The sequence below is a fragment of the Gavia stellata genome, chromosome 31 (assembly GCF_030936135.1).
Source record: "Gavia stellata isolate bGavSte3 chromosome 31, bGavSte3.hap2, whole genome shotgun sequence".
Classification (NCBI taxonomy): Eukaryota; Metazoa; Chordata; class Aves; order Gaviiformes; family Gaviidae; genus Gavia; species Gavia stellata.
Window position 1 is genome coordinate 5,088,727 of NC_082624.1, and position 27,115 is coordinate 5,115,841.

The 27,115-nt window shown below is 38.7% G+C and overlaps 1 protein-coding gene across 1 annotated transcript in view; it reads left to right on the forward strand.

Annotated features, from left to right (window-relative positions):
- UNC5D (unc-5 netrin receptor D) overlaps positions 1–27,115 on the forward strand; it is an 85,161-nt gene that overhangs the window by 40,845 nt on the left and 17,201 nt on the right. The window contains exons 7-10 of the mRNA XM_009808545.2: positions 5,854–5,886; positions 11,950–12,135; positions 14,154–14,531; positions 17,053–17,137. Coding sequence (XP_009806847.2) covers positions 5,854–5,886; positions 11,950–12,135; positions 14,154–14,531; positions 17,053–17,137 — 682 coding nt within the window. The remainder of the gene's footprint in view (positions 1–5,853; positions 5,887–11,949; positions 12,136–14,153; positions 14,532–17,052; positions 17,138–27,115) is intronic.

A 27,115-nucleotide genomic window follows, 5' to 3' on the forward strand; every position in this document is an offset into this window, starting at 1 on the left:
AGTTGGCTGCTCCTGTGGTTTTCCCCAGAGTTAATAAAAGGTGGCCCTACGCAGGTCACTGCTTCCCAGGAAAGCCTTAGCGACACTGCAGGGTGGTACCGATCACCTGTCCTTCCTTGAGAGTAATATCCTTTCATATTGTGTAGTTACGTGTCAGTCCTGTGTGTCATCTTCCATGCTGCACTTATACTTTAGAGGTAGGGGAATGAATATGGTGTTATGCTCATTTTGGTAGTCTGAAAGGAGCACGTGGCCTGGGGAAGAGCTTTGGTTATTAGGCGCTCATAGTCATGATGGAGATGGCTTCATTCCACAGGGGAAATGACTGAAACTCCTGGCGTCCTTGTAGCACGGTTCGTTTCGGGTACAGACCGGGCCTCTGAGCATTGTTGTATCAACAAGGTATGGTATCACACGGGCTTTTGCTGGTGGCTTCTCCAGCTGTTAATTTCTCCACTCTTAGCCTCCCTCTCTTTGAGGAGTTCATCCAGACACTGTCTATGGGCAGGTTTTAGAACGTCCCTGTCACGCTCTGTTCAGTGGGTAAATTACTGCTTTAATACCAGTGCGAGTCCTTGTCAGATGTCACAGAAGTGCAAAAGGTTGGTGCTGTACTTGCCAGCTGTTTTTTGAGGACTACCTTTGATATTTACTGCTAATTCCGGGAGTGCATTTTCAGGAACTATTCTAGGATAAAGCCCTCTGAAGCTTTTTGTATGAACAAAGGTTTCACATACTGGTCAAATGAAATATCTTTATCCATGTTACTGCATGTAGAGGAAAAGAGACTGGGTGTTTGGAGTTCTGTTCACAGACACATTACCAGTGCAATGTTGGATTTTTGTTTTTATTTTTTAAATGTGTCTGTGTTCCTTAGAACAAGACTGTTTTTCATGGTAAGAAATATAAAAGCTGCCTTGTAAAATTCTCAAGGGTGAACTCTGAACGTGTTGGTGCATTCATTCAGTGTTCTGGGCCTTTACTGAAAACATGCTTTGTAAGTGACTGCTGCTCTTAATGAGCAACCTTGAGCCCCAGTACAGGTTACCAGTGCTGAACTCTGAGTAAGGCATTCAGGATCTAAAACTGTATGGCCTGCAGCTTTAGCGAGAAGCTTGTGTGCAAGTTCCTTCAACAGAAAGAGGAAGGGGGTAGGATGTCAGCTGGTCCAAAGAGTTCACTTAATCTCAGAGGGGGTACAGACAGGGGGAGGGGTTGGCGTTTTCCAGCAGATACACATGTAGTAGTTTTAGCTGTAGAAAATAAAGCAAATTGCCTTCTGAAAAGGTCCTGCAAAGAAACATCACTAGGAATTGAAAGCAAAAAACTTCAGGCTGTAAGGAGCCAGTTGCCAATTCATCTTCCTTCTGAGAAAACAAAGTTTATTAGAAAGAAAGAAAGAAAAACCCCAGAAATCCCATGACGGTCATATCGCTGATTAGAGATATGCATATATGCAGCCAGAGTATTTATTTTTTCTGATATTAAATGTAGCGCCTATAAAAGATGTCATACTGACAGCCCTGGAGACGTAGGTTCTCTGGTTATCCGTACAATAAAGTATGGCTTTCCCTGCTATTGCTTTACTTAAGCTCCTCTGTTAATGTGCCCTATTAAGAACTCCAATAGCAGCGCTGAAAGAAAGCCCTTCTCACCAAATTATTTGATAGATGGCTACTGGAGTAATTACAACATGGCAACTAACTTAGCTGTAATAATTATCTGATTTTATTATTATTTTCATTATCTGTCATATGCTTTGTATAAAATTAAGCTCTTTGGATCAGGTCCTGTCCCTCTGCTTTATGTTTGTACAGCCTCTGGTGCAAAGACTATTAGTATTAATGAACCACCAACACACCTCACTAATGGCACTGCAGTAAAAAAGAAAAATGTGCCAACAAGTTGAAATCAACTGGCATAGGATTTCATCATCGCTTTTTCAGAAGAATTTTAATTTTTTCCATGACATTTAGAATCACTTTATAGATGCAGTTTTAAGAAAATGTAACTATTTTGCACAACCATGTGCAAACAGAAGTGAAGTAAACGGTGTATGGCTGAAAACACGTCAGGAACAGCAAAAGCTTTCTCTTTCAGAAGCAAATCACTTTTCTACACATGGGACTTCAAATGCCCTTAATAGACTTAAAATGTTCTTAATACACTATGTGTAAAAAAACTTGCCTTCTTTAAAAGAAAGAAATGGATCATTACAGGTAAAAAGATCCAAAAAGCATTTTTTAAAATATGGGTAAATTTTGCACAGATTTAATCAACTTAGTGTCAGCTGTGAAACACAGACTCTGTAAAATATAACTTCAATGTTGAAAATGAACTATCAAAATCATTTTACAAAGGGTAAGTGGCATAAGTAATAAACCCCAAATTTTATGACTGAAATGAAAAGCCATTTAAAATCTAAGACTGCTAGGGATGTGTATGTTGACATCAAAGCAATGCTATTTAAATTAACAAAATTAAATTCTCAGCTTCTGCTGAATATTGGGGGAAGGGGAAATCTGCGGCTGCTGGATTTTCCATGCAGAAATCTCTTTGGGTGAAGGGTTTCTGTTCCTGTTAGAAGGTGAGATGGCAGTTAAAAACTGTGAACTAACAACAATACTCTAAAATTAATTCAAAGACAAATGTAATGGAAGATTTCTCTGCTGCACACACCAGCAATTTTTCACCTAATGTTGGAATCAGAAACTGATCTCCACATATTTTGTGGGAAAAAAATCTATTCCAGTGTAATTCAGAGTCGCGTATGTTGTCAGTATTATCCTTCACATATAACAGTACTTCACTGGAACCGAGTAAGCTAAGTAGTAAGAGAAGAAACTAATCCTAGTGATACAGGAGCTGTTACTGTTTGGTGATGAGTGGAGCTGGGATCAGCTCTGCCCAACGTGTTCTTCGTGTTTTAAATAAGCTCGTCTCCTCCTTTTGCTGTGATGGGCAGTGCCAGGGAGTGCGTGTTGGTTCTGAAAGCTGAATTTCCATATGCACTCCTGCAGACTGAGGTGTTAAGTGTCTCTTGTTCCTTTCATCTTGGAGTGTGATACTATTACTCCTTCATGGGTCGTGCTGTATGTATATACTTGTGTCAAATTAGTTTTAGGACTGTAATTGCTTTCTCAGCTAATAGGAATTGATGCAATTACCCTATTTTTTAAAATCTTTTTCCCCTGTTCATCTTCCAGTATGTGCCTTTTCTGCTCTGCTTTTCATCCCATGAGGAATTGTGAAGGAAATGCAGTACTGTGCTACAGAAAACTAATCTCTTGAAGGTTATTTATCAGGCACAACTTGTTAACTTTGTTCCTTTCGTGAGGCAAAAATAGAAATGAAACATTTATTTGGTTAACAAATAAGAACTTAAATGAAATTAAGGGTGAGAATGCAAGATGCCAGGGAAGCGTAGGCCTGATTCTGAACTGGCAGAAAAAATACTAATCCTTAGCATGAATTTTCAAATTTGGAGTCAGTAAATGAAATGGTGATAAAACCGGGTCTACTCGCAGGTTCTTTATTCAGTCCCTGACAGGAGAGGTTGGGAGTAACACAGAGGTGACACCCTTCCATTCTCAGGAACATCATTTTTCTTGCTTTGCTTTTTGATTTTCTGGATGGATCCAGATAGTCCAGTCCTTAACTGAGGAGCAACAGAAAGTGCTTTTCTTTCAGGGAATTTCTTCTAGGGCTTGTAACGATTGACTAGATACAGACTTACTTGTAGAAGGAAGGTGCAATTATTTTTGGTTTTGATACCTATGAAAGATTGCCAGGCCTGCCAGGTTGGGAGAACACCAGAGATCGACTCCATCTGAATGCAAAGGTCACTTTCACTCAAGGCAGACCTAATAACTTACTAGTTTCTTGCATATTTGTTCTTTCATTGTTTATTCCTTACCAGTATTCTCTGTAGCATACTTTTCCATGGTGGGTTTCTCTCTATCTTGCGGAGGTGAAAGCTTTTTCTTTGCTCAATAAAAGAGAGGGGTTTATAGAGTTTTTTTGTTTTACTTTCATCTATTTGCTTTAAAGTAATTTTTTATCAATTCAAAAACTATTGATTTCTTTTCCCAGTGCCCAAAAAAGAAACAAAAAAGTAGGCCATAAGCAGATGAACTACAAACATGTTTTTACTAATGCATCATAAATCACAAATAATTTTGTTTTGCATTTTTCAACCAGACATGATACTGAATATTGCCGAGAGGCTTCTGCATCTCACAATCTCGCTGGTTTATATGGCAAACACATTTCAATTCTATTGCAGTTTTCTGTAGATGATAGCAGTGTATGTCAGCAGCACGAAAATGTTTGTTTCTGTTGCAAAGCTCAAGTCTGATATTATTCATTTGGTGTTCACGTACATCATGTCCTAGCAAAAATAAAAACAACCTCAAGAAGAAAAAAATCCCCACACCTAGCTTTTTGGCAAAGCCAAAATCCAAGAATATTTTGGGCTAAGTATTATTAAAACAATCATTTTCACAAATAGTAAAACTAATAGAAGGCGCCTCATAATTCATTTGCTTACATAATCGCATAGCAGAACACTAAGCTGAACATCTTCTACCTTGATGCGGTTTCCATGAAGACCACTATTTCCCAATGTAGATCACGGGATTGCGGTAACAGTGGTTGTGCTGATAACCGACCTCTGGAGGTAACCAGTACCAGACCCTTCATACAAAAAGAAATGCAAAAGATCAATCAGGGAACAGCTGAGTCAAGGGGAATTTCCTCACAACGCAAAGCACCTACAAAATGGATGTAGTCTTATCTGCTTAAGGTTTTCTATCCTGCATTTTATTGTATTAATTAGTCTAATTCTGCTGAACTGCTAGTCTCTGTTGAATTATATAGAAATAAGTAAGTTATGGGTTGTGTTTTGTTGTTTCCTTCAGACACCCTTTGAACAGCAGGTATTGGAATAGTTGCTTAAGTTAGGGAGACTGCCCAAGCAACTAAGGGGTGGCAGAATCGATCCTGGGAGTGTTTTACAGAGCACGCAGAAGGCAGCCTTTAGACAGTCCCGGCAACCCCACACAGAACATGAATTCCTAAGCAGGGTTTTGGAAATGGCGGATGCGTTCCCTCCACACTGCTGGGCTGGGAGCGGCGTGCCGGGTGGGTTGCTTTGTTGCCATGTGCACCTATAGAGTCTGCATGTGTGCGGTACAGGTGCTGCAAAAGCCCGAGTCTCCCGTTTTCTAAAGGTGGCTTTTTCAGGTGTTAGGTTATAAAGGATAACTCAAATGCTTATTACAAGGGAGACAGAGAAGCCTCATTTTTGAGAGATGTATAAAACCTACTTTCTAATATATTTGCATATGTATGGTAGTACATTGATTCTGTATGTTCTTTATATACACATATAGATGCCATTATTTGTGTATATTTAGATACATAAATGTGAATATATTGTACGTTTTGATATTTTATAAATTACTTTTTTAAATGTCCGTCACTAACCTTTCCATATATCAAACATACAAAAAATAATTAATTAACTGACTTTCTTTGCCAAGTGATCTGCTTTGAAGTATTGAACTTCGTTATTGCTGAGGTGTAGAATTCTAAATAAAAGCATCCAATAAAGCTAACAAATACTTGAATTAACCAAGTGAGAAATTACTGCAAAGACACATCCTGAAAGAGATTCAGGGGAGAAGAAAAAAAGATGAAGCGAAAAATATGGACAACATAAAATATTCATATTGTCAGCAAACAAGGAGAAAATGTTTCATTTCTAGAGCTAGACAGAAGCGATATAGGAAATAGATATGCTCCATGTAAATTTATTAAGTGCAACTTTCTCTCTCTCTCTCTCTCTCTCAGATAAAAAACCTCTTCATGAAATAAAATCCCAAAGTAAGTTATTTTATTTCTCTTGTAAATATGATTTTTCTCATCTTCTCTGCCATTCTGTTTTATTTGTTCAGGAGCTAAATAAAACTGAAGGTTATATGAAAGGCTTTCACATCTACTGAAAGCACCTTCTTAGCGACTTTGCGATCACAGGTTTTAGACTAAAAATAGAAAAGTGACCGTTCTTCAGTAATTTGTGTCTGTCTGGGAGCCCCTTCTACAGGAATGCCTATCTTGAAGCTGAATCTCTTAAGGACTTCTAATTAGGAAAAAAGAAATTAATATAGGAGTTTGGCTTTCTTGGTTCAAATCTGGTTCCGGTACTGGCTCTGTCTGATCTTGTTCAGCTCACCTCGGCCTTGATTATCAACTGGTAAGGGGTGTTTATGTGCTTTACCCTGTAAAGAGTATATAGATACCATTTATATACTGCTTTGGGGGGCTTCTATCCTGCACTCTTTGTTTCTTAGTCTTCCATTGATTGCAGTGGAATTTTAGTTCAGAGGAGCACGTTTGGAGAGAATTGACTAACTGAAAGATTTCATTTTAAAAAAAGAAAAAAAAAATAGACACAATCTCCATGAGGCCTATCTGTTTTAAAGTGAAGACATTGCCTTTTTCTTTGCATAAACCTTATGCAAAGTTTTGGGGATTTTTGACTGGTTAATTTTCAACAAAAAAAAAGTCTCTGAATTTTGACAAATCGATTTATAAACACATTTTTGGCTTAATTCCTTTGAAGGACTTAAAACAAGAATCCACCTGTACTGAGAAGTAACACATGCAATTGTTTATATCTCTTTGAAGACAGATTCTTCTATCACGTATTATAAAATGCGTAGGTTTTAAGTCTGAGTATTCCTCCAGGATATAAGGGCGTAGGGTGATCAGACTATTTGAAATTTTATGGAACTTGGGCCCTAAATCATTAGGAAGACATTTGGAAAATCCTAACCTGAACTGTATTTCCTGTGAGCTCAAGTGCTGTAGACTGCAATGTCAAAACATTCTGCAGCAAAAATTCTTGCTGGCTTGAATGAAGCCTGCTTGGTTTCCGGATCCCAGAGTATTCCTCTGTCTGATAAAGCAAAAGTTTTAATGAACTAGTCAAGTTCAAATCCATGTTATCCACAGATAATTTTGTAACTTTTTACAAAGGAACGTAACTAAATTGCAGCAAAAATGTGGTGCAACAGAAATAGTAATTTTAGAGGAGCACAGTTGTTGCCCAAGATGGCTACAACTCTCAGTGAGTGAAAGGCGTTTGGCTTTTAAAAGCTCTCAGTTTTCATTATGGTGTAGTTACGTACCCAGCTTCACCCATTACACGGTTCCGAATGCATAGAAAGCTTGCATGACAATATTCCTCCATTTCCAGTTCTGAAGTATTTCTAAGGATACACAAAATCAAATTTAGGTAGCACAAAAATGTGCTGTAGTTGCCTTGGCTGCTTAAGCCTTTTTAATTTTGTTTTGTCTTTATCTCACTGGAATCATCTCCTAATTGGTCATGTAGAATTGGCCTGTGTTATAACTTAGCTCAGGCAATTGATACGTTTTTGTTTATCTGCGCAGTTCCCATTTAATTAGAGAATCTTGAAAGAGTATCAGTCAAATCGCTTTATTTTCTGATATATTAAAAAAGTAACTGCAATGAAATTGATTTTAGCATGTAACATACCTAGGAGAATTGAAGGGTTTCTTTATAGCTGTGGGGTTAGAAACACGGAATACAGCTTGTTGCTATTCGGTGAAACAGGAACTTAGTTTAAGACTGCATAAATCATCATTGATGCAAAATCAAAGTCAATTTTGACGATAATTGAGAAACAACCTGTTCTACTAAACAACATCTTACATGATTCTCTGACTTCTGATCCTTGTTCTCAAAGACTGGCTGTATGAAGTAACAGATTGCAAGTAGCTAAGGGGTACCAAAAGCGAGGGCGATGGAAAACTGGGGCAGGATGGGAAGCTGGAAGAATCTTTCAAATCTCCTAGCAAACTCTAATGCTAGATGGGGGGAAGTGTATGCCCTGCATAGCTCCTGGAAAGCACTTATTGTAAATGAGATAATTTAATCAATTACGTTTCCTAATGTACTAAACCAAATGTTTCATTTTCTGCTCCTGCACATCTTAAATTATCTTCAGGTGCTTTATGAAACTTAATCATAGTTAATAGAAACTTCATTACCATCAAATGTGCTTTCAATAAATGTTGTGTAACAGTGTCAGGAGGTGGAGTGAAATATAGGCTACAATTACCACAAACACGTACCCTGTAACTGAAATGTATAAAAATCATAGTGCTTTACGAGAGTCCCTACCTCCTCTGGGCTGGGAGGATGCAGTTCATTAAATAGTAATTGGTTGACTATAAATTTTTTTTTTCTTAGTTTGTTTTTCACTTTGTTCCCTTCTGGGAAAAAATAAAAGCAGACAATTACCCCGTTCCCCAAATTTGCCATGCTTTTCTTTTTTCTTTAATTTCTAGTCTCCAATGGAGAAGGAATTATCCATAAGAAAAGACAGAAAGGGGAAGAGATTAAAATTACTTTTAAAAAAAACAGTATTTGTTTCTAAAGAAATACTAACATCCTAAATAAAAATGAAAGTCCCCTTTCTTAAGCAGTTGTGTTCCATAGGAACGACTCAAAGGAATACCATGTCACTCTTGTTTTGCTCTTTTAAGATAAACGCATTTAAAAATCTAGTAAATTCTGAAAAGGTTATCCTTTTCCTCTGAACTCTATGCGTTAATTACTTTGGGTTTGTGGGTGATTTTTTTCCTTTGCAATAGAATAGTTATGGGAACACTTGAATAACTCTTCCAGGTCTTCTATGAAACACAACAATGACCATTTTATTAAAGATAAGGAAATTCAGAAAGAATAACTGTAAGCATTTTTAATTGTGTAATGTACAGAAAAGTGTCAAATTCGCATTCTAGGGATACTTAGAAGCATTCACTGAAAACAAAATTCTGCTCAGAAAAATTTTGCTTGAGTCAAACTGTTCTCATTTTTTAAAATTCTATATTCTTGCTCTCATCTTTAACCCCCTGTGTCCAACAGTGTTGTGCAGTTATAAAAGTATAAAACTTAAATTATCTGACATCTGAATTGATTGAAAAGAAGCTAAACTATTTAAGTAGGTTTAGAGTAATAAATTACAGTTACAGGTGAGAACTTGCGGTGTGTTTTACAGTCTGGTTTTGATGGTGAAAGATCAGCTCCTATACTTGCTACCTGTTGCTATTATAGTGACAGTAATTTTTTACTGATAGGTTATTTCTGCATGTTTCAGACGTTATAATTTACTATCCCAAGAAAGTAGATGAGGTGATTCAGATTTTCAGCACTTTTCTGTTTTAAAGTAATGATCAAAATGGCAGAGTTAACGATGCTTTCTGGGGAAATAACTGCCAGCTCACTGCAGTTCTCTAGAAAGGAAAAGAACCCACTTGCTGTTAGGTTTCTTCTATCACTGGAGATACACGGTGTACCTTCTCTTGGCTTATTCGTTGTACTAATTACCCACAAAAATTAAGTCAACAGTGAGTTTCATAATTAATTCCCTGTAACAACAAAATAGCTTGGGAATAGAAAATTGGAAGAAATAGAAGTGTAATTAGTTTCTGTACTTTTTCTTTCTGCGCCTGATATTAGAGAATAAAATGGAGGTAACCCAGTATGTGATTAAGGCACGGGATTAGGATTCAGATAGTTTGGTTTGATCTGAGCTATCTCCGCAGCCGTCCTTTGTGACCCTGTCTGCATTTACTTTTTCCATCTGGAATAAGAGAATACGGGCATCTCCCGTTGTTGGTCTAATATATTTACACTGCCAGCTAACAGCTCACTTTCTAGAATTCCTAACTTTGAACCAAAAATGCTTTTTCAAGGGGGCATCTCATGGAAAAAAGGGGAAAAGGCGGCTTCAGAAAAAAATCTTTTTCTCTCTTATTTAGTAGAACTGTGTGGCAATTGTAATGTTCTAAGACGTTGGATAAGAGTTACTTCCTTACAAGTTTATTCAGTTGTGATTACTTGTCGTGACATGCCACAGAAGATGGATTTCTTCTGAAAGCTGATACTTGTGTGGAAACTTTGTGATTTTTTTTGTTTGGTTTTTTTTGGTCCTTCTCAGCAAGTTCTAACTGTATTAAAAACGGAAACGTTTTTCAGTATGAAGTTATTTGAAAATTCAACAGAATTTTTGCAGAAGTGTTTTCTGGAATAAATAGCGGTTTTAGTAAAACTGAATTCAAAACGTTTATTTTGGGTTGAATGGGATGTTGGAACGTTGTATTTGGGGTTGACTGGGAACAGCTTGAGAATGGGGAGAGAAAAGGATGTTTGAGCCAAACAGTTTGTGTTACTTTTGATTCAGCTGCCCAACTAAAAAATCAGTTACATTGCCTTATTCACAGCAAATCGCCCATGTGCTCCAGCCCACTTCAAGCAGTGTTTATGTACTCCGTTTCCTTGCTGCGGCAATTCATATGGCATTTCACTTATGTTAGAGAACAGTCGGTACTCAGCTATTGCGTTTGGCAGCTGGTGTGCCTTCCCAGGAAGTTCAGCTGCTTGTATTGTTAGCTGTCAGACATTTAGTTTACGTAAGAAACTGGTGAGCCAGGAAAATTAGCTTTTCTGATGCTGCCCAGAGGTACACGTTTTTTCCATCTCAGTGGTCTGTAGTTTCATGGTCATGTTAAAAATTCAGCTAAAATAAAGTTATCTGACTTTCTGTAGAAAAACATGTGCGCAACAGAAGCCTCCTCCCAAATAGTAATTAAGTAATTTCAGTAATTGGCTATTTATTAAATGCTGAATTTAACTTCCTCCCCTATTTCTGTACATTGCAGTTTATTTACTAATATTGAGTATTCTGGATTTCTAGAATATTTTCTACTTATTTTTTTGTCACTGTCATTTGTTATATAAATGCACTTTCTGTACCCAGTGCTTCTCACCTGACAGCAGAAGCACCCCACGTAGTAGGATAACAGATGATGTACAGGGCAAATACATGATTATCTCTTCGCCTAAACCGGAGTTTGGCATTAAGGGAACTACCTAAGGACCCACTAAGTGTACTTGCCAAGTAATTTAATTTCATGGTATGTGGTCCCAAATCCCAGAAGATCTAGAATAGCGGGACTGGATAATTCAATTACGTAATATTGCAGGTTTCATTTGGATTCATTCTTTCAAAGCAATGAATTCTTCTTCTCTGCTGTAAAAGTTTGAAGTCTTAGAAAACTTGGTTGTAAGCTTAATGCATGGGTGTGATCACAGGGAAGGTTTGGTTTCCAACCTGTTTTTAAAGACTGAAGATGCTTGCAGGAATCCAAGAAGAGATGTGGGATCTCCTCAGCCCCTCTCTGAGCTGTGAGAGGATGGATTGTTCCTTCTTAAACTAAAGCTCACACAGAAAATAAAGAGTGGGGAAGGGGAAATCTTCACTAAGATTTGTCAGAGGACTCATGACCTCCTGGATTAGTTCCAGAATTCAAACCTAAAACTTACACGTCCCTGGAAGCCAGCAATAGATGAGACCCATGCTGATACCTGAAGCAGCCCTCCCTAGCTGCAGTTGTTCCACGTTCTCCCTTTAAGGATTGTATTGCCATACCTTCACGATCTCCACTGGGCTGGAATGGGAAATGATGGCATACCTCAGCAAGGGGCCCAAGCTAGCAATGACTGCTGATGAGAGAGAAGGCCATTTAGCGCTCTGCTTCTGACTATTACGAGTCCAACTCTCCTATTTTAAAAAAACCTGTAAAGACCATGATGCAATCCCTAAAACAATGTAAGTTCACCTATACGGAGTGATCCATCAGGAAATTTGGTCGTGCTTTCAAATGCTTGCTTTTCAGTGTTCCTTTGCGCTCCGCTATCCTGCTGTGATCTGCTTCACATTTATGTCTCAAGCTTTACCTCCCTGGCCACGTGGCTGTGGCCTCATATAATCCCCTTTGCTCACGGGCAGCCAGCACCAGTCAGAACATTTTCATGAGTGCTGCTGACATGATGCCTGCTTTTTCTCCTTTCAGATATTGAGACTGCCAGTGACATTGCCTTGTACTCCGGCCTGGGAGCAGCAGTCATTGCTGTAGCCGTGCTGGTGGTTGGCGTTACCCTTTACAGACGGAGTCAGAGTGAGTACGGCGTGGATGTGATTGATTCATCTGCACTGACAGGAGGCTTCCAGACATTTAATTTTAAAACAGTCAGACAAGGTTAGTGTTGTGATTTCATTTTCTTCTCTCCAGAGCTCCTACTGCAAAGAGATACTAAGCTCATATTCAGTGACTGGCTGCGGGAGGGCACTCTAGCTTATTGCCGAGCAGATGTGTTGAAAGCCAGGGCAGGGCAGCTGCTGTCCAAGGAACAGGATCTGGTGGTTAGAACTGTCTCTCGCTGTCTCTGCTACTGATCTGTCATGGCAACTTGGACAAATACATCATCTTTCTTGACCACACTTTAACTGCTTTAAAAATACTGTCACTAGCCTCTACAGTGGCATTTGTCCCTTAGAAAAAGACCAAACAAACCCAGAAAGCATTCAGTCACAGATCTTCTATTTTCTTTACTCCAATAAAAGGGATTAGTTTTTACTGTTAATTTTGAGAAACCCAACTTTAAGTGTTTCTTATAAGCTGCTGTTAGCATGCACACATCTGCATTCTGAGGTCTGTGGGAAATAAATGTGTGTAAACATGTATTGATTAAAAAAACCCCACCAAACTTCAGAAAGCCACCAAAACAATAAAATACGGAAGAAATATTTACTTTTACTAAAGGCAGCACTCAGATGTTTCCTGGAATATTATTTCCTTTGAACAGAAAGGTGGAGAGGAATATGACTGGTGATTACTTTAAAATAGTATGTTTCTTTAATTCCGTACTGACATTCTAACATAGAGACCTGCCTTATTGTGGGTGGGCGGGTGTGTTGGTGGGGTGTGAAAGTATCCCCATGTCTCTTGTCTCTTCGGAAAAGTGAAATATGTTGCAGAGTTTGGTTTTGTGGTTTGTTGGGGGTTTTTTGTGTTGTTTTTGCAGTTACTTTATTTTCTGGGAGACAGTCCTCACCAAGCATAACTTGCAAGAAATTGGGAAAAGGGCTTGGTAGACAAGGGTGTTTAAAGGATGTTTACTGATTCATTTAAAAATCCAAGCCTTTAATTACAGTCATGTAATTCTCAATGACTGTCCCAAATAGTAACTTTTTCCTTTGTTGTTCAGTTTGCCATGAAAGTCTTGTTTTGAGTCTGGGGAATTGTTTCTTTGACTTAATGTTTCAAAAACATTAGTTGTGGATGCTCTGAAAATATCTGAGCACTGCCAATCTCTCTTATGCCAGGATGCTGTTAGTTCAGTTTCAGCTACTTTGGGTTCTCTGTCCATGGGTTTTTTAAATAAGAGCATTTGTGAACTAAACAATTCAGCTGAAAAAAAGGCCAATTCTCTGTTCAGTTTGCTGAGAAAAGAGAGCATAATGCTGACATATGGACAATGGATTAGAGTGATCCAAATTTTATTCTTCGGAGAAATGTATTTATAATGTTAGCAACCCAACCTGCAGTCCCTTACAGTGATGAAGTTTTCAAGGATGCAGTACAGATAATTTCCAGAAAATTAGTTACTTTGTAAAACTTTTATTTACTAAAAACCAACCAAACAAACAAAAAAAGACCAAACCAGCTAAAGGATTCGGGCCCTAAATCTTATCCATTCCTTCTCTTCTTTTCAGAGTGTTTTCTAAGCTAAAATGCTCCTAAATGAGTAACTGTGGTATTTTTCCCTGTATTACTCTTGTCCCACTTTCTTTTCAACCCAGTTTCCCTCAGGCATGAAGCTATCATTTTGTGTAAGCTCACAGAAAAGGTCTGCAGGAAAATGTGTTTTCACTCAATGGGTTTAAATTAAAAAAAAAAAAACAAAACACCAAACCAGAAAGAAAAAAGGCATAACACACAAACCTGAATGCAAAAAAAAGGAAGTTCCTTCTTGGATTCATGCATTCATGCACTCTGGAGTTGCCTGAAGTGCAGAAAACATAGTGATAATGTACTTGTTAGATCTATTGCATCATTTCATCTGTGTTTTAACATTACCTTATGTCATTTTGAGCTCTGAGAGTATCAGGAAGGAACAGCAAGTCAAAAAAGAAATGGTGGAGAGGTCAGAAAGAGATTTCTGATTTAACGTCTTAATACAGTAACTAACTCCCTGATCTGCTTCGTTCCACCAGGTAACTCCCTGCTTTTGAACTCATCCATGCAGCCTGACCTGACAGTGAGCAGAACCTACAGTGGACCAATCTGCCTGCAGGATCCCATGGACAAGGAGCTGATGACAGAGTCTTCACTGTTCAACCCGCTGTCAGACATCAAAGTCAAAGTCCAGAGTTCGTTCATGGTGTCCCTAGGGGTGACAGAGAGGGCTGAGTATCATGGAAAGGCACATTCTGGAACTTTTCCTCATGGGAATAATAGAGCTTTTGGTACAATACAGGCTAGAAACAAGGCTACGTATATTCAGAACCTGTCTTCTATTTCAACAAGAAGTGAGCTGAAGACAACTGCCATTTTTGGACACCTGGGTGGCCGTTTAGTGGTTCCAAACACAGGTGGGTAGATCCTTTCTCATTAAAAGCATATAAAATAATTTTAGATTAAACTTACTTTGCCTGATGCAGTGTTCTATAACTAAATTTAAAAAAGGAAAGAAAAGAAAAAGTAGGGGCTAATTTTGAGAAGCAGAGCATGTTGCCCACACAGGAGATGACGGATCAGAACAAAGCTTGGGATGAGTAGTAAAGAGGCATTATGCCTGTTTGAACTGTTATAAATTACTGCTTCTCTTGATGTCTTCAACATGGAAGTCATATTAATCAAAGCTGTTGCTTACTCAGATCCTGATCCAAAAGAAGAGCTCCCCAGAAAGGAGGTTAATATTGGATCGGCATCTTATATACGAGGGTCATATTCAAAGCAGAATCGACATGCATCAACATCTGACTGTGTTGTCAGGCTTCGTTATGTCGCTGAAGTCTGCGGCATATAACAAACAGACATTTCTGGAGAATAGCATCCACTCTCAGTGGAAACTCCAGTGTGGCTTTCGTTAGCATTTACTCCTGGCTTGACAGATTTCCGTAGTGGGGCACTTCAGAGTCAGCGGGCATGTCAAGATTGGGCCAGGCACTATGCACTCGCAGCAGAGATGCTCAGTTTGCACTGTTTACTAAGAAGTAGAGTTTGTTTTGTGACTTCAGAGTTTTGCGAGACCTATTTTAGACTTAAGGAATTGTTTGTTAAATTAGCTGAAAACATACGGCACCAAATTAGAATCAAATAAAGGATGTCAGAATCATAGTCCTGCAGTATATTGCACTACATCACTATGTTTGTATCATGCTGAATAAAATTCCTTGTGCTGGATACTTTCTTTTTCAAAATGGCAAATGTAGTAGAAATAGCCAGATACCACCATTGCTAGCTAAGAGGATATCTTTTGAACTCTGGTGATCTTTATTCACTTTAAATTCAACTTTGATGTCATTTGACTAGTGTGTCCAGGCTTACTTCTTAGTATCTAGTTGAACCGAATGCTTTAGAGCGTTTATCCTCCGTATTTCATACAATAGGTACTTTAAAGGTTACCATTAAAAGTGTGGTCTGTATTTAGAACATTGATAACAGTATATAATTAAGGGACGTAATATTTAGTGTACAGTCATGCACAACATATGGAATGTGTTCATTTCTTCGCAGATAGTTTTTATGTTCAGGAATGAGTATTATGAAGGCAGAGGCGCTAAGTCAGTTAAGCCATACGTGAAGAAGTCCCTCATGCTATATATTTAGCTACTTTCTATAATGATAGTCCCATCAATTAGATTATTTAAATACGTATTTGGTTCACTTGCAATTTATGTAGTTCCTCCTGCCTATTTACGTAAGATCAAACTTGCTAGCCAATTGTAAATTATAGTGTAATCCTGTCACTACTTAGCAGAGGTTCTGCATTGTGTGACACATGCAAAGTAAAATACAGTCCTCTTGTACTGAGTATGCTATAGAACAGTTTAATTTCACTGGTACCTGGTCGAAAGCGTCCTTGTTAACTTCTAATTTATATTAGTGGAGTAAAAGGAAAATCGTATCACTTGGATTCACTAGTTGTTATGTGTATGAACAAAAAGGTGTGGTGATTTCAGTGCAAATTCAGATTAATTTGGTTAGGTGGTCTTTCCATTATGAGATTCCTTGTGATCCTAGAATTATCAGATTCGATTTTAAAGTCAGAAACGGGCAAAGAGTTTTCAAGCAAAGTGTAAACTGTGATCATGCCTTGTAAAACATGGAGCTATGCAGATGGCAAGATGTGTACCACTAAGAGGAATTTTGGCAAATAGGAGTGAGTCAACAAATGATTAAAATCTTCATAACTGGCTTGCCCAAACCGCCTTCCAGAAACTGGCAAAGGCTAACTTAAAAGTTACCAAAGGCACACATGCTTTTGACTATATTTATTATTTAAAAAACAAAAAAGAGCTCAAAAGAGAACTGAACTCAAAAGAGAATTCAGCTCAGAAGAACTCAAAAGAGATTGTTCTGTTGCTGCATCAGATAAACCTGTCAGGGTAACAAGACCATCAAAATGACTGGGATTACAAACCCTCTTGCTGAAGGCCTTAAGGAAACAGCTGATGGTACCTTTTGTTTCCATAAATGATTCCCTTTTGTGTAAGTGGTGAAGTAGACAAAGAGTCTGCCTGTACCCAAGGATGAAGAGAAGCCTTCAGTCACATCTAGACTATGAATCCAGTGTCATTTAGTGACACAAAACAATGGGAAGTCAACTATTTAAGAGCTCTGTTGAAGCAAGACGTTTTTAGGCATGTGAGTCTATATAATACCAGGCTCTGAGACAGTTAAGTATTAGTAACTAACTATGTGGATCATACTAATAATGTATTTTCGTTTCATCTGCTAATGTTGTAGTCAGAACCACTATTTCAGAGGAGTATTGTTCTGCTTTAGTAGATGGCTTTTCTAGGTCTGGTAAATCAGAGGCCAGTCGTGCATTGTTCTGTACATCCAGTGCCTTTCCCAAAGGTAAGTTCTCCCTTTGCTTTTTTGTAGGAGTCAGTCTGTTGATACCACATGGAGCTATTCCTGAGGAGAGTTCGTGGGAAATCTATCTTGCCGTCACTCAAAAGGACTCCAGGTAAGAAGTACATAAAAGCCACACACACACACAGAATTTGTGGAACTGTCTCATTTAATGGATTTCTTGCCAACACTGTCTAAAGGAATGGAATGTGCAAGAATCACTCCATCTTCCCTGTTGCTGATGTGACCACACTGTTGTGACGTATGCTGTATCTGTATAAATGACAGCAAAAATGATCTTTGTGTGATGCTTTTGTGAAATCCCGTGGAATTATTGCAAATGCTGTTAACGGAAGGGATACCTCAAGGAGACTGATGTATGATAACTGCTGAATTCTGAGTCAATGATTTTATCTTTGTTAATTTGCAGACTTATGTCATGCAAGTCTGCTAACAGCACAGGTGCTTTCATTAATTACTTGTTATAGAACCTGTGGGTCCTTAGACTCTCAAAATATGCAGGCAACAGGTTAAAATTCATTATCCAGGTCATCAGTTTGAATGACCCTATGGTATGTAGGTACTGAATTGTTGTTACTTCAGATCTTTGGTAGCCTAGATGATGCGAATAAGTGAATGCTCAGGACCATTTCTTAAATTATTTTCTTTTTTATGAATCACCATTAAAATCTGTTCCCAAGTTGGATTTGCCAGCACCAGCTGATGAACAGTAGAAATTAAACTGCACTTTGATCCATAGCGGTTTTTTTCAACATTGCATCTCGTGGGACAGGAAGGTGACGTTTGAAATACTGGTGGCCTTTCATAAATAGACAAGTTAGTTCTCTGAGGTTCTCAAGGTTTCAGCTCTGTCGTATTTATTTCAAAGACAAAAAGGAAAAAAAGGAAACAAACAGAAGAACAACAAATGTTGTTGGTCATTGGGTGGTTTTTTTATGTTGGTGCATCATGTATGTTGCAAATGTCTGTCGTACAAAAGAAACCTAGCTTATTTCTAGATGCTTTTAAAATGTTCTGTTAGATGCATGGCATTACCTTCTGTTGCCAGCTGCACATGTGGGTGTTTCCACCGATTCCACTGTAATCACTTCAATTGCCTTTATTCTGCATTAGAAAGACAACGGAATTTGGCCCAAAGTCACTTGCTTTAGAATGGGTCTTCCCCTTTATTTTTATGAATAAACATGGCCAGAGAAACAGATGGTTTTAGCAGATTTTGATAGCTGTTCCCATAAAAAAACTTCTTAGCGGCTTTAATTTTCACACAACATGGATTATAAAGAATCCAAGTGCTCTGCTCTCTCTTGTTTCTTTGCGCCTGGCAGACCACACACCAGCCGAACCCAAGTTTAGTTCAGTTTGCTTGCTTGGTTCGCTTGCTTTCAGCTAGAAACTGATCAGACCCTACAAGAGAGTAAAATTACTAAACTGGAAAATAATCGAGTGTAATTCAGCAAATGAAGAGAGCTTGTTTAGTCTAAGTGTAGCATTCTCACTAGACTGAGATCTGGATTCAGAGGGAAGGTAAAGCTTACAAAATGCTAGCCATAGTGTTGAACTGTCAAGATAGGTAGAACACATTCTTCATTTTTAGACCTACGGTAGTTTTTTCTTCCCTAAGACCATTTTTTTTGTTTGTGGTGGTTTTTTTTCACGAGGTAAAAGTCTGCATTATTTAGTTTCTAAGGTAAGTTTATTCTAAAGTGAAAACTTCAGAGAACTATTACATTTGGTTCTTGGCAAGTTCCCTGTGAATTCAAGGGACTTGAGAGATACTAGGGTTTGCACTACTCGCTTAAGAGCTGAGGTAAAAAGTGCTAGAAGAGCTTGGGGTAAAAACTGCAACACGAAATAATGTGTCTATTTGCCAGACAGATCTGGAGTGGCCCACAGTGCCAATGCTGGGTCTGAATGCCTCAAGTTGCACATGAAGAACCAAAATGCACTGAAGTCTTAAACAGCTTCTCTGAAATTACAGTAGAAGAACAGGAGAGAAAAACAGGAATTTGATGTCAAGTTACTGTCTAGACACTAAGCAATACTTAAGATACCTCTGAAATTACTACACCTTTTGGTGTTATTAATGACTAGTCATGCTGTCTACTGTCAGCATCAAACCTCCACCTATTGTTGTAAATACTTGTCCCAGTTTCTCTCCCCGTGCAAGCATGTGAATTAGAACCACATGTGAGAACCTCCTCATCAGTTTATTTTGCCCCCATTTCCTGCCTGTGTTTTCCAGGTATTTGTGTCCTTCTGCAGGTAAAATACAGGTAACTATACCCTGTCTCTTAGCTTCTCGGTGAGATATTACTCAGGAAAGCCTGCCACTGTCATTCTGGCTTATATACTTTGTCCAGGTATATTCCTTCCCTGCCTCTCTTCCCCCCGCCCCACCCCCCCCACCCCCGTTTTAAGGAACCTTGATGTTACCCTTAAAAGATTAAGTGTCAGCAAACACAGAACATTCAAAAATCTTGTGCTCAGCCTTTGACTTGTGCTACTAGACTCTGGTATGTATCACTTAAGGCTTTGTTTTCATTACCGCTAAGTATACTTCACCTTCTTCACTTCCTTTTTCAATGGGTTTTCTTTATTTTGTGACTCTGTCAAATCTAAGTAGAGTCAGTCTAGTGAGTCTGGATGAGACCTCTCAGGAACATACTCGTATTGCAGGCAGCAGAAACAGCAATTTACATCTTTTTTACAGCACTGTTTGCCTTGGCATCCCTCCCTTTCCTATGCTAGATAGAGCTCTACTGCTGCAGGGAGGCCTCAAAGACTAAACAAGACTTCTAACCTCCTGCTGTCACTAAAGGTATATAATGACAGTTTTAAAGAAAAAAAATAAATCATTAAAGCTAGAGTCTTTTCCCCATTTAAACCTGAAGGAACATCTAGGTACCTGACATGAACTTCTGAAGCAGTAAGGTATTGTGTGTCCTTAAACTGTCACGTGCAACTCTTCCACACTTCTGAGCAACCGTTCAGCAGTGGGCAAAGCAATCTCTCTACTGCCCTTCTCTGGAGGATGAATGACTGCTAAATCTTCTGAGATTGTCAGATGAAAAGTGATGGGGTAATCACATTTTATTTAATTGAAATAAGCTACTGAAAAGCACTCTCCAGTCCCCCTTTTTGAGTTGCTGCCAGAAGTCAGCTGCTGCGTCTTGTGTGCATCTTTGCAAGTACAAGAGACCACGACTTCGTACAGCGAAAAGTGTCAATGATACTTTAAACTCGCTGAGGATCTGGTATGTGCAGATTCTGTAAGAGGGCTTGTTAATTCAGTAATGCGGCGCTGTTCCTCTGAGGCTTTTCAGTTAAATTTTCTGACCTTTTTTTCCTTGCTCTAATCTAAACTTCTCTTGAATTCATTTCTTCTGTTTTTGATGTTGAGTCTTTCTGCTGCTTCTAATTCTGCACGAGGCTGGCAAATTGTAGTTCAGTAAGTGCACCGACAGAATTTATTGGTCCTACCTTCACATCCAGTCTCACAAGTTGCAGTGAGGCACTCCAAACAATAATTTTGAAAAAAAAAAAAAATTCTTAAATAACTTTCTTAAGCTTTTTCAAACTACCCTTTCATGATCTGCATTCCAGACAGAGCTAAGTGAATAATCTCTAGTGTATACTTCAACTGATTAATTTCACGAGACACTGGTCCCAGGTGAAGAGTGGTTCACTGATTAAGCCTCATTTTGAGTGCCTGAGTGCTTGTGAGAGGGACACTTTTTAGAAGTAGTAATCAAGGGCAGGTTGGTACAACTGGAGACAGGAGAGTTGGTTATAGTTCTTTACAGCAGTTATTTCTCTTATCTTCCCTCACCTTAAATACACATTCAGCTAAAAGCAGTGAAAAATTGGTGGGTATATCTGAGAAGATGTGGAAAGAAGAAAATAACTGCATGTACAGTAAATATTTACTTACAATGACTTATAGCCAAATGATTGCTGGAATTTTCCTTTAAGAACTGAAAGATACAGAGCTGCCTATAAATTTTAAAGCCTAGTAATATTTTTCAAAACTTAAAGTGAAGTCTATTTTTCTTCTCCTCTGATATCTGAACTCCTTTGTGAAAACTTTCATATTCCATCCCCATCTGCTGCCATAGGTTTTTGATCATTTGCAATGAAAGACTAAGATATGTAAAAGGAAGGAAGAAAAAACCACACCCCAGCTTTATCTGTTTTATCTGCAAGGGTTCTGCAGAAGTGAATTGAAATAGGTTAATTAAAAACAAGCAGCAAATTTTGCCGACTGTTTTCCTTTTTTGTGGGCAGAGGCAGCAAACCAAACCAAAGATTATCACAGGGAGACTTTTCCTTCCTTCCTCTTTAAAGTGAAATTCTATAAAGTGAGACAAGCAAACGTTCTCTTTGTTTTTCCCCATCAAAATACTGTATTTTTCTTCACGTAGTTGAGGCAAGACTGCTGTATCTCTGGCCTGTCTGAACTGGGTGGAGTAAACCAGACTTTTCTAGCAGCTGCAGATTGCACTGACATGCAGGGAGCCTTTTCTCTTATAGCCCATGGGCTTCTGTGTTCTGAGGGTGGGAGGAAATGCCAGCAGTTCTGAGTCAGTACCTGATTTGTACGTGTGTATGGAAGATGAGAGAGAGAAGTACTAAACCACAATGCAGAACTGCTACACAAGCACATGGTCTGTCATGCAGGTATCCCTAAAACGTGGACGATTGTTCTGGATGTGGAGGAAGGGTAAAATTAGAGATTAGAGAAAGAGGAGACATTTTTCTTCACAAGTTGAAGAGGTATCACCATTAAAATTATGTAGCTCAAGTTGTAATTTCTGAATGAAACCTTGTCCACATCATATGGTAATCAGTGGAATTTAATTTAATACAAAAGTTAACCAGATCAGTAGATGCATAGAAGAAGGAAGCCCTGGGTTGTTCTTGCAGAGATCTGAACTCACCATAATCGGTACCTTATGCATCTTAAATGTGTGTGAGAGAACAAGGATAGTATTGTTCGCATTTAGATTATTTAGGACTAGCGGGTTAGCTGCCACTTCTAATATTCATTTAGCTATTGAGGTAGACTGGTATGAGATATACATTAAAAGACACAGAAACAGAGAAGATGCGGGATCTGATAGAGCTGTGCTGAATTCGCTGTCACTTTGTAGTGGAAAAAAAAAAAAATCCCTGCCTCTGCACTACAGATACTGTGATGAGATTATCAGCTGGTTTTGCTGTAAATTGATACAATCCTCTGTGGATGAAAAACTCATTGTATCCTAAACAGAAATCAAATTCAGGTTTGAAAATTCTTTAGTGTCTCATGTAACTGAACAAATCAGCGATGGAACTGGTGGTCCCTCCAAAAAGACACCAAACCAAAAAGTCTTGGGGACACATATATGGGCTTCACTGCATAGATCCTCTAGGATGCTTCTTACAGCTAGAATTTCCTAAAGAACCGCTGAAGGACTACTCACAGAGAAAAATAGCTAAGCTCAGCCTTCAAACACCATAGGCATGCTTTGATGCTGGCAGAAAGTACAGGTTATTGATGCTTGTGAAAGAAACAACAAAGCTATTGATTCCAGCCTGAGCAAGAATTAGAGCGAAATGTCTCTTGCCTCCTTGCGTAATTCTGACTTCGTACTTAAGCCAGACAAAGCAGAGCTACTTTGGAACAGAGATCACTGCCTGCTGGTTTGTTCCTTCAACCAGAACCCCTCAAGATGCATCACTGAAGTTAGTTACAGGCTGCAGGGAATTACAGCTAGTGAGTGCAGTTAGAAATTGTCACTTAGTTAATGGGACTGGGATGTGTAAATCTCAGCACTGTTGGCTGGGAGATCTTCTTGCTAGTTGTATCCAGCCAAGAATCAGCCAGAGCCTGAAGGTAACTTAGATGGAAGGACTCCTCACTCTTGGGCCATTGTTAACATCCCCCCATCCCAAATTCTCCACACCAAGGAGGCAGGTCAAGTATGTTTCTTCAAGAAAAGCAGAACAGTATTTTGGTAGATGTGACAGCAGCTCTGTGCAGATGGTAGCACCAAAATACTTCAGGATTCCACTAGAGATTGCATGTCCGTTCACAACAGCCTGTTCTTGAACCCCACATGCTCATCATGGAAGAGCTAGCGCAAGGTCTAGTGTGTGGCTATCGTCTTTAAAACACTAGTGCTCCACAACCACCTGCTGCCAGCATAGATGCTTGAAGAGGTTTTAGAAGTGAAAAATAAATAACAAAATACATGCTGCAATCCAATTAGATCGTTATGAAGGAGAGAAATGTTTGCCAGCTGTGGCAGAGTAGCTGGTCTTACTGGGGTCTGGAAATGAGAACAGCTGGAACAAAATCACTAGAAGCACTGACACCTTTTACATAGTGTGACACTTCAGCTTTCTGCTTTTCTTTTCATAGAGGACCATAATACTCTGGTTAAAAAAAAAAATTAAAATTGTAAGAAAAGGAGATGTTGGAGAGAGGCAGGCTGAAAAGCAGCAAATTATGATTATTATATGCTGAGCCCTATGAGGAGATAATTTCTGCTAAGTCAGCACACTGAGGACAGTATCTTACCCCCCAAAAATTGCCACTTACCTGATGCTTTTCCGGTAAAGGGGGGAAACCATGTCATGTACTTAAGTACTTGGGGGAGGGAGGGTCTGCTTCTATGTATGGCTTTTACATGTTGTAGTCATGTGCTAATGAAAAAGTAGATGTTCTTGAATGCAGTAAAAGGTTTGATATTCCAGTCAGAAAGGGCTGATAATCCAATCATCTAACGGTAGACGGGGTGAGGGGATATGAGGCATGGGCAAGTATTTGGGATCCTGGGTTTTGGTCCCAGTTATGTTACTGATTCACTTTGAAGCAGTGAGCAAATTTGTTGCAGTTCTCTTACATGCCTTTAATGCACGTAAAGCTCTATAAAATATCCTGTGTGAAAACTGTATCAAAGAGAAAAATGTCAGTCTGCAGTTATTCAGATAATACAGTGTCCTTGTTGACTGTGGTCTGTATTCCACACTTAATTAACAAGGTTAACTGAGCTATAATGGAAGGCAGAATCTGCCCTGAAATATTTGTGTTTTTCCTGATCACCATTTTTTTTTCTATTTCTCCTTTCTCTACACACTGCTGTCATTTTAGTAATATGTTTCCAATACCATACCAATTGCAATGCGAGAAAAGATGAGAATAGCCAAAGCGATTCTTAATTAAGATGACTGTTTAGTCACCTACAGTATAAACAAATTATTTTTCTTTACATGTGCCAGTATAAACTGTAAAGATTTGGGTCCCTGAATATATAGAAACTCTCTCACTGCATTCTTCCATCAAACATAAACTTGGGAATTGTACAAGCGTATCAGTGTGTTTGGTTAGCATTGTACAAAAACTTCTTATGAGTTTAGATTCACTAAACTTTGTAAATTGTGAATATGCCTCTATATTCTAAATATTAGAAAAAAGTATAACTGAGATGCAATGATTATGAAAATACTGTAAAATAATGGTTTTCAGAGCTTCCAACCATACAGTCAAAGTAAGAGTGGGGAGATTAGAGACTGGAAAAATAGGAGAAAACTGAGAGGACTGAGAAGACGAGGTCTCTCATGTTACTACTCCCCCCCATTTTCTTTGTCCTTTTTGTTTTTAGGAATTTAGCAGAAATGTGAAGGTTCCATGGTAACTGAACACATCTGGATGCACAATATGAAAAATTGAATGTATTTCTGATGCGCATTTTACTTTGAGTGTCCAACACCTATACGTAGTATTCACACGCTGGAGTTTGCATACACAGAGTGAGACCAGACAGTCTTGCCCAGACTTACATGTATTTTGTAATTACATAATTTGAAAAATCAAAGCTTCATAAACGTATGCATTTACACACAATGTGGTATGTGAACGTGACAAATAATGTACCTTTATTTTCCAAAGGCAAAACTTTCACATCTCGCAAAAGCAACCCACAGCAATAGAATGCATTTCAGCTGTAAACTGCAGGCTTGATGGGTATATAGTTTAAAGATCATGCTGTTCCTTTTTTAAATTGATTTTTTTTTTAAGCCATGAATTTATTTTGCTGTTTTTCCATCACGTTCATTTGTATGAGTGTCAGCACAAAGGAGAGGGGAAAAAACAGTATTTCAGTATCTGTGCAGTCTGAAAGCAAGTATTTTTGCCATCTCAGGAGTGAACGGCAATGAGAAATCCAGACTCAAGGCACAGATATGTTCATTGCCAGACAGTCTTCACTTCTGAGGTACCACAGTTCATTTAGGAGCCTGTTGTGCCGTTCGGTTCTCTGGTGCGGATGCTTACGATAAGCCACTGGGAGAGTGAAAGGCAAATATTAAATCCTTCTCCGAAATTCATTGTGTCCAGAAAAAATGGAAGTGAAACTCTAAATGCAAGAAACCTCTTCACTACTACTTTGTAGACGGCAGAATATTGTGGGATGAAATCCCTAATGTTTCTTTCCAGTGTAGCATTTTTAGAAAAAACACTTTTTAATTTTTGCTCAGCAATAATGACTCTTTGTCTTTCTTTTACTGGAAAACTTATAGACCTTTGATTTTGATGGATTTGAGGGGACAGATCTGGTTACCAATTTGTTTTACCTTGCAACAATGGGAATATTAAATACATTCAGTAATGTTTCCCTTTCCTGCCTTGCCTAACAAATGGCTCAGAACTGCATGAGAGTCTTTATACTATGTCACAGTTATGGCACAGAAGACTCTTGCTACTTGGCAACAAGTGTGAGAGTTCATTTAATTAACTGATTTCAGTTCATTTGGCATTAAATAATTCCCAGAACACCCATATGTTTGTCCAGTATGTTCTACAAGGGGAATGATTCGCTAAAAGCAATTAAACAGCTCCTTTCGGACTAGCTTGTCACTGGTCATTCACACACATCCCTGCTGTTACCCTCTCCATGACGTATGCAGGCGGCAGTTACACAGAGTGACCCTGGAACTCTGCCAGTGGCTGTGACCAGAGCCTGCACCATTTCAGTGACTTGGGCTTTTTCATTTTTTAAATTTATTTTTTTTGAATGAGGTGGGTGGGAGGGCAGTTGGTAGACTACAATCATAGTCTCCCAGTCGTCTCTCACATCAACTTTGCTAGTCTGCTACCAGGACTCTCCTACCACTAATGACGTTATTTCTTTTTGTATCTTGCGTATTTGTGTTTTGTTTCGTTCTTGATGCTTGAAAAATCTGAGCTATTTCTGATGGGAATCATCACCAGTAGCATAACTAAAACTCTGGATTCACGTCTCCTGTGCTGAAAACAAAATAACCTATATTTTGCTCCCATTATTGAAGTAATCTTTGTACTGAAGGTAACTTTAGCAAAATTCCACCACCCCACCCCACCCCCCCATATTTTATGCATTTGTCAGCAGCAGCCACTTGGCAAAGGATGTGTCTGTTGGGAGAGATAGGATAGAAATGCACCAACTAAGTTAAATAACTAAGGTTTGACTCGCTCTCTGGAAATATGCTTTTGTTACCCCCTTCTGCAGCTGCATCAAAACAGAGATAAGGCAGTAGAACGCACCAGCCTTTGCTGAGGTACAGCAGAGAGGAATCATATGAACTGAATAACTGAAAAATAAATATGTATAGAAGTTGGCTTGAGGGTTTCTGATAATTCTGAGATATTTTTCTTTGTATTTGTAAGTAAGTAACTGGATGATTTCTTAAATTAGCTGGAAAGCGAGGTGATTTGGGGTAACTGCTGGAAGGTTTTATTTTTAAGGAAATCAAATACCATTTGTAAAGGGTAGCAGTGGTTAGTGTTACGTGACGGTATTTTGTGCAAAACCAATGTTTTCCTAGCAATGAAAGGAGTTGTGAAAAACTGTTTGTTACTCACAGCCATAAGCAGAAGCAAGTAGGTTTTTTGCTTGAACTGTTTGCTTAGAATAGTCATTCTGATATCAGTTCAACAAAACACACACTCTCGCGTGTCTCTAAACACGGTAAGACTACTGCCGTTGAGGAGGTGCTTTGCTGCAGCAAGGCCTGCAAGCACCGTCTGCTTTGTGCTCTCTACTCTTCCCTT